The sequence below is a fragment of the Phaenicophaeus curvirostris genome, chromosome 5, assembly GCF_032191515.1.
Source record: "Phaenicophaeus curvirostris isolate KB17595 chromosome 5, BPBGC_Pcur_1.0, whole genome shotgun sequence".
NCBI classification, from domain to species: Eukaryota; Metazoa; Chordata; class Aves; order Cuculiformes; family Cuculidae; genus Phaenicophaeus; species Phaenicophaeus curvirostris.
Genome location: NC_091396.1, coordinates 60,527,660 through 60,539,331, shown reverse-complemented (window position 1 = coordinate 60,539,331; position 11,672 = coordinate 60,527,660). Strand labels below are relative to the sequence as shown.

Sequence of the window (11,672 nt, the reverse complement as noted above, 5' to 3'; positions counted from 1 at the left end):
CAGGAAGAAGTGCAGGGGTCCCCGTGTCTCAGTACAGACTGAGAAGCACCGGGCTGAGTAGCAGCTCTGCTGAAAAGGACTCGGGGTTTACTGCAGATGCCTGGGTGAATATGAGCCAATGATGCATTTGCACCTTGAATAAAGCAGATGGCCCACTGGGCTATACCAGGAGGACACTGCTCAGGAGATGGAGGAAAGATATTTCCCATTGCTCGTGCTGGTGAGTGGTACCACCAAGTCGTGCCAAATGTCCACTGGTATCTGTGTATTGTGTTTTGTGTCCTTAGTAAATGGGTTAAGGAGAAAAGGAAAATCAAGGGATATTCTTGTTCCAGGAATCTGCCTTGCTAAAGGTAAGACTAGCTATGGTCTCAGTGCACAGTTACATCTATGTCAGTACTACAGTTAAAACTTTACTACTTATTATAATTAGCATCCTACAACATGAAAAACAGGCAATGTGATTCAAATTCTGAAATTTGCATTTTGTGCTCCAGTTTTTTTCCTTTTTCAATTGTTCCAGCTATTGAGACTCTGCCTTCGTGGTGGCTTCATCCCGCTCTGCAATGGCTATTACCACTGTTCCATGCTTTGGTTTGCACTCTGGAGTAGCGTCAGTGTGGAAAGTGGGTGCCTTTCAGATGAAACTCAACAAGAGATGCCCCTCCCATGCCCTTAACGCTAATCAGAGTTCAGTCCAAGTGGCCAGACATGAGCTGGTCAGAAGCAACCTTCCACCTGCAGTGTGGATTTTGGGTCCTGAGCACCTACTGCTTTGCATATTTGTTCCTGTCAGACTGCACTGCTTGCTAATATAAACACAGCTTTTGAAATTTAGCCACTCCATCTCCCTTTACCCACGTCTTTGTTCACATTATACTAATCCCTAAGTAATAACTAATTATTCCCTCTGTGGTTCTATATCAAATGCTTAATGAAATCTAAACAGATTATAACCCCTGCGTTTCCTTTCTCCGTAAGATCAGCCATTATTCAAGATACTTAGGGGTCATTTGATTTTAAGTCCATTTTGCATTTTATTCCATTTTGCATTTACCTCCATGTTTTTAGTGAGCTTTTCCTTGAAAACATTTCTGAAGTCTTGCAAACACTGAGTCTAGACTATCAACCGTCTGGTTGTTAGCATGATTTTCTCACCACCTCCTTTATAAGTACTACATTTTCAGTTCTCAAATAACATAATGCCACTATAAACTTGAAAGATTATTAAAGCAATTCTTCCTACCTTGCAATTGCAAAGACCCATTCTTGCAGAATTCAGGAACAAAGTTTATATCTGTACTAACAGGGCTGTAATCACCTCTATGTGAGATAAAATATAGTTTGAAGACATTTACTGAGTAAGTTCACAAAAGGTTTGCTTTGCCATTCAGAAACAGCATTAAGTTTCTATCTATAGCTTCTAAAGAATATTACTGGAAAAGCTAAGACATCAAAGCCATTTCCTGAGGATTTGGTCCACTGATTTTAAGTAGATTCTGCAGACAAAATAAGAATAGGGAGCTGGACAAAGAACCAGCTCCATCATTGCCAGAAGAACTGAAGTTGGAATAAGCCAACAGCAAGTTCATGCAGAGCAGTGCTGGGTGCAGAACTGAGCCAAAAGAATGACTGGTGCCTGTGACAAACACTGGAAGGCTGTGAATTTAGAAAAGCTTGCAGGAATGCCAGGCTGCTCTGCTCCATTACTCAGTCAATTATCCAATGCCAATGTTAGAGTTTTGTATTTGCACCACTTTCAGTGATGATGTATTTGTATACATAGGTAGTTCTAGAGTTTAGGTGGTGATAAAGAATCAGTATTAGAAATGGAAGCAATACTGAACATCGTCACCATCAATCTGGAGAGCTTCCAGATCTTCAAGATTGGAAAGTTACAACAGAAGAAAAGATGTGATTGTGCCACATTGGAATTGTCTCTGAAATTCCCATGCAGGAAAATAAAGAAAAAAAAGAAGAAAATATTAATGCATGGACGTGGCTGGAACGGATCAAGCATAAATATATAGAATGAGTCAGAATGCATTTTAATATACATGAAAAAGAAGTCAAGTGGAAGAAATAATAGATGTTAGCTAGTCAAGGCATTACAAATGAGAGAAGACATTTTGTCTATTAGAGATTGATTTGCACCAGACTACATAATTAAAATACCAAAGCTGATACTGATGGAAGTCTGAGCCCTATGCAAAATATATTGATGGTTTCCATCCAGGGGAAACATGCCAGTAGCACCAGATTCTCATTCTATTAATTGGCACCATGGACGGTAGGCCTAGGACCGAACATTACTTTTACAGTTTATACCACACCACTTAAGCAAACTGTTCAGAAGAGAGCAAAGAGAGAAAATTAGTGCCTTCATAACTTCCCAATGTAAACAGATTTCAACAAGGATGTTCTAAGAAGATTTCCACATTAGCCCTAGTGATGGTCCTTGTAGCCATAGCTGTGGTGTGTTCTCCTGGCAATATTTAGGGACTCACACTGACTCTGTGCAGCTTCTGTTTTCTGGGCAGAGATCTTCTGTATCCAGGACTGACAATACAGCCAGACTGTTAAAATACACACACTGTGGGCTGCTGCCGGGGAATTGTCTGTTGAACATGATGAGTACAGAGAGCCAGGTTCCTCACCAGCCTTCGCTGATGTAGTCCCTTTGGGCTGAATAGACATACCATTCACTAAAAAAAGAGTGGATAAAGGTGAGCATGCAGAGCACAGCATCAGAGCTGTCAAAGTAAGGATTCATTTCCATAACAAGATAACAAGAGCAGGGCTGGATGTAGCTGCAAAGTGGAGGGAGGATGGTTTTACCTAACCTTCTCATACCATGGGTGGAAAAGGATATTTTGTGCTGCGTAGGGCAAATGAAAGGGCAGAGGAACCTGTAGACTCTCCCAGGTTAATCCTTATAGAATAATGGAACAGCACCATTTGAACACAGATTTAAAGACTTCTTAGGACAACTACCTAGTATTAAATGAAAAACACTGTCGCCTGCAGAGCAAGAAATCAGAAAACTATGGCACCATGTTAGGGCAGGAATGGCAGGTTTCACTGTCAGAGTTCAATTTTCTTTTTTCTTGATGATAGATTAAAATAATCTGCAAAGGCAAAATAAAAGGAAACCATACGCCACAGAAATGAAGGTGCACAACTGGAAAGGCCAGGAAAAACCACCACATAAAAAAAAAATAAAACCAACCAAAACACCTTGGACAAAGCAGTCACTTTGTAAACCCTGCACATTGCTGTCAGCAGAACAATAACATTTTTGCAACAGCGTTAACAATTCAGAGTCTTGAGAGTGCCCTCTGGTGTAAGTGGGACCTTGGAGTGTTTGATCTGCTGGTAGAACAGTTCTGCTGTTCTGCTGGCAGAGCAGTAACGTGCTGTGAAACTCAACCACGCTGTGCTAATTTAACAGCGAGTGCTGGCTGCTCTGCCAAGGCGGCAGAACCTTGGCTTTAGAGCCGCATGCTTCAAGAGGCAGCCTTTAATCCCGCGCATCGCGGGCTTATCAAATGTTTTTTGATGCACACACCAACTCACCAAGATGAGGACATGAACTCTATTGCTAACGAGTTAAAGACGTGCACTTGTGAACAGATAATATCTGAATTGTGTGTAGCCCTTTGATCCAAATAATAAACATGTTGTCTGTTAAGGCTGACATGCTACAGTGCTGTAGGAAAAGAAAAGGCTACAGAAGAAAGGAAACGGCCCCAAGCCATCCTAGTAGGAGTGAGTCTGTTCAAGGAGGAGTGTTTTAATCTTCAAATCCATACTGCAGAGCACAGAAGGAAGAGTACAGTGGGACCAAGTGCATGGGGTGCAGTGCTCTACTCAGGTCCTAACAGAGGGTGTGTGTGCGTTCTGATATTCTGGCTGACTTAACACACGCTGCACACTGGTGCACGCCCAGCTACAGCAACTACTATAACACATATTCCACTTTTAAGAATTGCCAGAACACTGTTTTCACCTTTTTTTTTCATGAAGGTGTTAGAAAAGAACCATCATGTTGGTCAAATTCAATTCTTTTTATATCAGTACAAATCGAGAGGAATCATAAAGGAAACTCCTGATTTTAAAGAGAAAGACATAATATTTTAAGGCCCTCAAATGCTTCTGGAAACCTACTATGGGGCATTTGGAACAGTTTAGAAGCTAGTATAAGCTACTGGATTGCTCTTTATCTGCCAACCATTCCTAAAATGGAAAACTTGTTACAGCAAATGGATAAAAGTTGCTTGCAAAACTAGGCATGGACAGAAGAAAGAAATGAGACTGATGAATACTGAGGTTCACAAGGCCAAATCAGCCATTGTGGTTATTTTGTCTGACCCTGTTTAAAACAGAAGGCAAAATTTTGTTCTCGATTGGCTCTTTTCCTACTTCGTAAGTTCTTTTCCTTTTAAGAAAGAGTCTAGTCTCCATTTGCAATGTCTGTGATTTACACTGCCTGTGATTTTTATTCCAGCCTATCTTTTTATTTCTGATTGCATTTTGGAGTAGTCGGAAGCATTGGCTGTCAGGCAAACATTTGTTGTGTTTGTCTATGGATAGATCAGAAACAAAAAATTTACAAACTCTGTCATCGCTTACTTGGGTATTTAAAATCTAAATCTACACATGTTGTAGGCAAAATCTATTGTAGTTCAGGTTTGAATGCGATATGTTTAATTAAATTGTTCTCAGTGCTAAAGGAATTTGATACCAATTTTTTGAATGGACTGGTGGGATCCTGAGGACTGTGTATCAGTGAACCTGAGGAAGGTGCTTATATGTTTATAAGTACCCTGAGGAAGGGTGATGAGCAGTGAGCTACCAGTGTTTGCTGAATTACTGCTAAAAGTCAAAGCCAAAAGCCAACTGGGAAGAGCCACTGCTCTCTTTTGAGGCTCTCACTATATCAAACAGGCAGTAAATTGATGATGTCAGAAAGTACGCACCAACACATGTTAAAATAACTGATACATGTATACATAGATGGGTTCTGGATGAAGTGATTAGCACTCAGGAGAATGATGCCAGGAGCCACTTATAAATAGTTCCCTGAAAGCATCAGTTTGATACTTCAGTAGTAATCAAAACGACAAAACATGCATTAGGAATTACTGGAGAAGGGACCAAGAAGAAAACATCTTTAGATTTATGCTGTCCAGATGCATATCATCCCCACAGCCGGCACACTGGCCACGCAGCTTCAGGAAGGATGGTAGAGACTGTGAGAGGTTCAGAAAAGGGCATTTGATGCTGCCTGTACCCTGCAATTTAGGAATGCCAGGTGCACTTAGACACCTATAACAGCCTCCTGCTACCCAGAGAAAGGTGCTCTTGGAGAATCTGGGGTTCCCTCCCTTCCTACAGCCCCCAGTCCCTCTGCAGAGCAGCAGCATGTGTTTGAGGCTTCCCGTTCTATGTACAGTTGATGTGGATTGGGACACATTGCAAAGGAGCACTTCAACGTGACAGAATTTTTCAGCTTGAATAAAAGATGAAGGAGGATGACATGGCAGACACCTTTATAGTCATGCATGTTGTGCAGAGAGTTAATAGGAAATGGTTATTAATTATTTTTTATAAAACAAGGCATAAAAGACACCCAAGGAAATTAACAAACTCATGAAGAGTGGGCCCACTGATAACTATTAAATATTTAAAGATCAGATGGAAATTTTGGCTCAGAAAATTATTTCTGAACTCTAAACTGCTAGAGGTGGTGGAGGTGAACTATGGCCAGTGTCCTTCTGCATCTGCCCTGACTTTCTTGAAGCAGCAGCAGAAGCAGAATATTGTGAGAGACAGACTTAGCAAGCATAATCCAGTCAGTTTTGCTCTTAAATTTGCTTACTGGAAGTGGAAAGTATTGGAAAAACATTAAATGCAATTTTGATTTGTTCTGCAAGTGACAAAGCTATCAGCTGGGCAATTTGTCTGTAATATTCACACAGGGACAGGAGAAGCAAAGTAGCAAGGAAATTACTGTCATTTTCATTCTCTGCTTTTCTTTCTCAAACACATTTTCAAAGATAAAGCAAAATCATTGTATTCCACAATTACCTTTAGTGGTCTGGGATTTGTTTGGGTTGTTCTTTTCATATTCAGAAGCTGTGTAACATAACACACGATCTCATTAACTAACCCCGGAAATCGCCAGCTTTAATTTTCATGAGAGTTCAACATCAGCAAGCTTTGCCAGACCAGATCTCAATCTTCCTTCTACTTTTAAATCACCAGTGGACCTTCCTCAAGGCTTACTGGTATGAAATTAATAAAACACTTGGAATCATTCTGGTGGGAAACAAGTCAGCAAAGTGGCAGATGAACCAATTCTCTCCCTGTAGAATGCTCAGGTGCATTGGTACAGACCAAAGAGAATTATCTTACTTTTATAGCTGACAAATAGGGAATACCTGATCAGTAATAGATGTTGTTAAGGTTGGGGCTTGCAAAGCAATTAAGAGATGTCACCATTAGAGGCTGACTCATAGCTGCAACTGAAGATCCTTGCATCTGCTGTGTAGTGGAGTGGTGGTGGCATGTGTCAAATGTCACCAGCCATCAGGGAAAGTGCCCATAAATTTACCTTTTGGGGACAGGAGCAGCAGTGCTGCTGCAGCACATGCTGCTCACCTTCAAACATACTTCAGTGTTTTTAACTTTTTGGTTTTGTATTTCATCCAGTTTCTCTGATGGTCATTTTCCGTCCACACTTATCCTATACCATTTTAATGAAACACTTGTGATATACTGCCCTCTATCCTGACAAAGCTCTGTCTGACTGGATTATATTCTGATTCACCCATATTCCCTAGGGAGCTTCAGGGACATCAGAGTGTTTATCTAACGAATACTTACAAATAAATTTCTGTGGAGATAAAGGAAAGACCATGAGTTTTCAATATGTCGTGGAAATTTGTCTGCTGAACATCTTTGAGCACACATTTGCAGGTACATGCAGAAAAGGCCAAAGTAGAAATCTTCACAGCTGAAGTGTGGCAGGTGTCAGACTTTGCAGCTCAGAAGAGATTTTTCTGAATTACTGTGGATTATAACTGTAGCTTCCCCTCCACAGATCACAAAGCTGGGCTGATCGGCTCTACAAAAAAAAAATATAAAATCACATTAAACTGCATGAAATCAAACGTGATTATACCTGCAAACTCATAGCAGCTCAGCAGTCAGTGAAAGCATAGTTTTGGTGTTTATTATGGAAACACCACTTCTGTACTTTGTTGTGACTTTGTCCAGAATCCTGGCACACATACAGGGGAAGGTTTGAAGATTTTATTGTTAAACCCGAGTTTCAAAACTTCATCCAGCCAAGTCCTTTACACCAAGACCTTATCACTCTCTACAACTGCCTGAAAGGAGGTTATAGCAAGGAGGGTGCTGGTCTCTTCTCCCAAGTGCAGACGATAGGATGAGAGGGAATGACTTCAAGTTGCACCAGCAGAGGTTCAGATTGGATACCAGGGAAAACTTCTTTACTGTAAGAGAATCATAGAACAGTTTGGGTTGGAAGGGACTTAAAGATCATCCAGTTCCAGCCCCTCTGCAATGGGCACGGACACCTCCCACTGGATCAGGCTGCCCAAGGCGCCATCCAACTTGGCCTTGAACACCTCCAGGGATGGGGCAGCCACAGCTTCCCTGGGCAACCTGGGCCAGTGCCTCATTGCTCTCATAGGGAAGAAATTCCTCTGTAAGTCTAGTCTAAATCTGCCCTTCTCCAGTTTATACCCATTGCCCCCAGTCCTACCACTACAAGCTTTTTCAAACAGTCTCTCCCCTGCTTTCTTGTAGCCCTTTCACGTACTAGAAGTTTGCTATAAGATCTCCCCAGAGCCTTCTCTTCTCCAGGCTGAACAACCCCAGCTCTCTCAGCCTGTCCTCGCATGGAAGGTGCTCCACCCCTCCGATCATCTTTGTAGCCTTCTCTGGACCCGTTCCAACAGTTCCATATCCTTCTTATGCTGAAGATTCCAGAACTGGACACAATATTCCACATGAGGTCTCACAAGAGAGGAATAGAGGGTCAGAATCCCCTCCCTCAGCGTGCTGGCCGCGCTCCTTCTGATGCAGCCCAGGACACAGTTGGCCTTCCGGGCTGTGAGCGCACATTGCCGGCTCATGTTGAGCTTCAAATCGACCAGCATCCCAAGTCCTTCTCTGCAGGGCAGCTCTCAATCACATCATCCCCCACCATGTACTGAAATCGGGGATTGCCCTGAACTAGGTGCAGGACCTTGCATTGGCCCTGTCGAACCCCATGATGTTCTCACAGCCCCACTTCTCCAGCCTGTCCAGCTCCCTCTGGATGACATCCCGCCCTTCCAATGCGGCAGCTGCACCACTCAGCTGGTGCAAACTTGCTGAGGGTGCGCTCCATCTCGCTGTCAATCTAAAGAGCGATGAAGCATTGGAAGCGGCTGCCCAGGGAAGTCACGGGGCCACCATCCCTGGAGGCGTTCGACACGTGTTCGTGTGGGGCAGCAGGCGCGGTGGGGCTGGGCTGTCAGCTGGCCTGGACGAGCCCGCCGTGAGATCCCCGTTACCAGGAACCGAGGCCTCCCGGGCACCTCGGGCAGGTGAGGGCGGCCCTGAGGCGGTTTCCCCCCCTCCTCGCCCCGCCTCAGCCGCCCGCCATTGGCCCTCGCGCGCCCGCGGGGGGCGGGGCCAACCGGGCAGAGCCCCGCCCCGCCATAGGTCGGAGGTGAGCGCGCGCCCTGGGGGCGTGGCCAATCAGCTATAGCCCCGCCCCTCTCTCCGCCATTGGCCCGGCGACAGCGCGCTCCCCGAGGGGGCGTGGCCATCCCTGTCCCTGCCTCTCAGCGATTGGCTGAGCGGGGAGCGCCCCGCCTGTGGGGCGTGGCCAATGGGCACCACCTCCCCGGCCCCGCCCCTTCCCGCCATTGGCCCGCGGGCAGCGCCGCGGGCCGGTCCCGCCATGCCGAAGCGCTCCTGGCCCTTCGGGGACGCGGCTCCGCTGCAGCTGAAAACCCGCGTGGGGCTGCGAGAGCTGAGCCGCGGCGTGCGGGGCGAGGAGATCCGCAGGGAGGTGTTCGGTGAGGCGACGGGCAGCCCCGGAGCCGCCGGCTGACGGGCCCGGCCTGGGCCCCGAGGCTTCCCCGGCGCGGGAGACCGGCCCCAGCTCTGCCCTCCCCTACTTCTCCCCCTTCCCCCACACCCTTCTCTCCCCTTCCCTACTCTTCCCTTTCCCTCTTGCCCTTCCCTAACTCTCAACTTTCCTTCTTCCCTCACTTCCCTCCCCTTTTGAACCACCTCTCGTCTCCCCTTTTTTCCCCCCTTCTCCTCCCCTTTTTTTTCCCCAATCCCCTCCCCTTTTTCCCAATCCCCTCCCCTTTTTCCCAATCCCCTCCCCTTTTCCCCAATCCCCCCCCTTTTTTCCCAATCCCCCCCCTTTTTTCCCAATCCCCTCCCCTTTTTTCCCAATCCCCTCCCCTTTTTTTTTCCCCCAATCCCCTCCCCTTTTTTTTTCCCCCAATCCCCTCCCCTTTTTTTTTCCCCCAATCCCCTCCCCTTTTTTCACCCCTTCTCCTCCCCTCTTTTTCCCCCCGCCCCCTTTTTTCCCCCCTTCTTCCCCCCCCCCTTTTTATTTCCCCCCCCCGCCCTGTCTCCTGCTCTGCCCTGACTCGTCTCCCCGCAGAGAGGACCCGGCGGCTGCTCTTCAGAGGTGCCCAGGCGTTCATGGAGGGCTCCTGGCGCTCGGGCCCCGCCGCGCCCGCCGGCAGCCGCTGCCCGGAGCCGCTCGGGGGGCGCCGCTGGAGCGGGCAGCTCCGCATCGGGCCCGACGGCAAACTGCAGCGGCGCCCTCCCGCCGCCGAGCAGGGTGAGTGGCCCCGAGGGGCTGCCTGGGACGGTCTTGGGGTGTGCCCGGCTCCGCAGGGTTCTTTATTGCACTCTTTTGAAGAGGGTATTAGATTTGAGCTTCCCTGATGTGGTTAGCTGCAGTTTCCTTAGCTGCTGTTTCCCCCTTTCCCTCTCCCCTAACTCTTTCCCCCCTCCGCCTCTCCCCTAACTCTTTCCCCCCTCCGCCTCTCCCCTAACTCTTTCCCCCCTCCGCCTCTCCCCTAACTCTTTCCCCCCTCCGCCTCTCCCCTAACTCTTTCCCCCCTCCGCCTCTCCCCTAACTCTTTCCCCCCTCCGCCTCTCCCCTAACTCTTTCCCCCCTCCGCCTCTCCCCTAACTCTTTCCCCCCTCCGCCTCTCCCCTAACTCTTTCCCCCCTCCGCCTCTCCCCTAACTCTTTCCCCCCTCCGCCTCTCCCCTAACTCTTTCCCCCCTCCGCCTCTCCCCTAACTCTTTCCCCCCTCCGCCTCTCCCCTAACTCTTTCCCCCCTCCGCCTCTCCCCTAACTCTTTCCCCCCTCCGCCTCTCCCCTAACTCTTTCCCCCTTTCACAGAATCACTAGATTGGAAACGACCTACTGGATTATCAAGTCCAACCATTCCTATCAATCACTAAGCCCTGCCCCTCAGCACCTCGTCCACCCGGCCCTTAAACACTTCCAGGGAAGGTGACTCAACCACCTCCCTGGGCAGCCTCTGCCAGTGCCCAATGACCCTTTCCGTGAAAAATTTTTTCCCGCTCCCCTAGCTCTTCCCCCTTTCCCTCTCTGCTTGAGGATCTGTTCCTGAAAAAGAACAAACAAAGTTAAAACCAAGTTTGTTCTGCCACCTGTAGCTGTGAAGTGGAGGTACCAAGCTCTGCAGTTCCTAGAACTTCCAAGTCCTTTCTCTTGTTTTGCTGTAACATGCGTATCTTTTAACTGCATCTTTCCAAGCAGTTCCACCTGTGGGAGTTTCCAAAGCTTGTTCATCATGTGTAAGAACTGTTGATGTCAAGGAAGCGTGTACGCAGTGCGATCAGTTCATCTGCCAGAACTGCAGCAGGCTCTGCAGCTGCTGTAACACAGTTACCTGCTCTTTGTGCTCCACCGTTGAGTAAGTGCCTTTGGAATTTTTAAGGTTATTTTAATTACCTGTTCACTGAAGATTGGCTGTAGCATATGAAGACCCAACAGATACCTAGCTCATCCATGAAAAGGTCTTGAACATGGAAAATAAAATGCCTGTATGAAGTAGTCTAATCCATCTTGGTGCAAGTCTAGCTTAGCTTATTATTTAAATGTTCAAGGAGGCAAAAATTCCTCTTGCTTCCACACCAGCAATATTTTATGCTGGCCAGTGATTCATGAATGTTCTCCCAAGGAGTAATCTTAAGGTATTTGCCATCATTGTTAACAATTCTGTGATATAACAAAATATTGACTGTGCTGTGTGGGACTCCCTTGAGTGCAGTTGATAATGAAGTAGGATGACATTCTCTGTTGTGTTCCAGAAACAGTAGATAGACTGACTGTTTCTTTTGGTTTTCTTTTTTTTTCCTAGTTACGGAGATGTGGGAGAGCAAGTTCTCTGCAATGGTTGTTCAATATTTCAAGTCTGAAACTTGATGAAATGCCCTTCATGACTAAGATGTCTGTAAATTTAATGAAGTTTCCTCTTTACAGCTGGTCAATTAATCCTTTTAGCATGTGAATTAATTATGGAATTTTTATGTTTTATATCTTTATATTGTACTTTTAATATTGTAGCTAAATAAATGTTTATATTTTGA

General features: G+C 46.4%; 1 protein-coding gene across 1 annotated transcript; it reads left to right on the top strand.

Annotated features, from left to right (window-relative positions):
- Positions 1–8,955: 8,955 nt before the first annotated feature.
- Positions 8,956–11,672, top strand: SIVA1 (SIVA1 apoptosis inducing factor). The gene is made up of 4 exons (XM_069857094.1): positions 8,956–9,098; positions 9,701–9,883; positions 10,840–10,996; positions 11,444–11,672. The coding sequence occupies exons 1-4, from the start codon at positions 8,981–8,983 to the stop codon at positions 11,499–11,501; spliced, it is 516 nt and encodes a 171-aa protein (XP_069713195.1). The 5' UTR covers positions 8,956–8,980; the 3' UTR covers positions 11,502–11,672.

Coding starts and splice junctions, on each gene's coding strand:
- SIVA1 (XM_069857094.1), top strand. CDS start 8,981: ATGCCGAAGCGCTCCTGGCCCTTCGGGGACGCGGCTCCGCTGCAGCTG. Junction 9,884..10,839: donor CCCTCCCGCCGCCGAGCAGG/GTGAGTGGCCCC, acceptor CTTTCCAAGCAG/TTCCACCTGTGGGAGTTTCC. Junction 10,997..11,443: donor TCTTTGTGCTCCACCGTTGA/GTAAGTGCCTTT, acceptor TTTTTTTCCTAG/TTACGGAGATGTGGGAGAGC.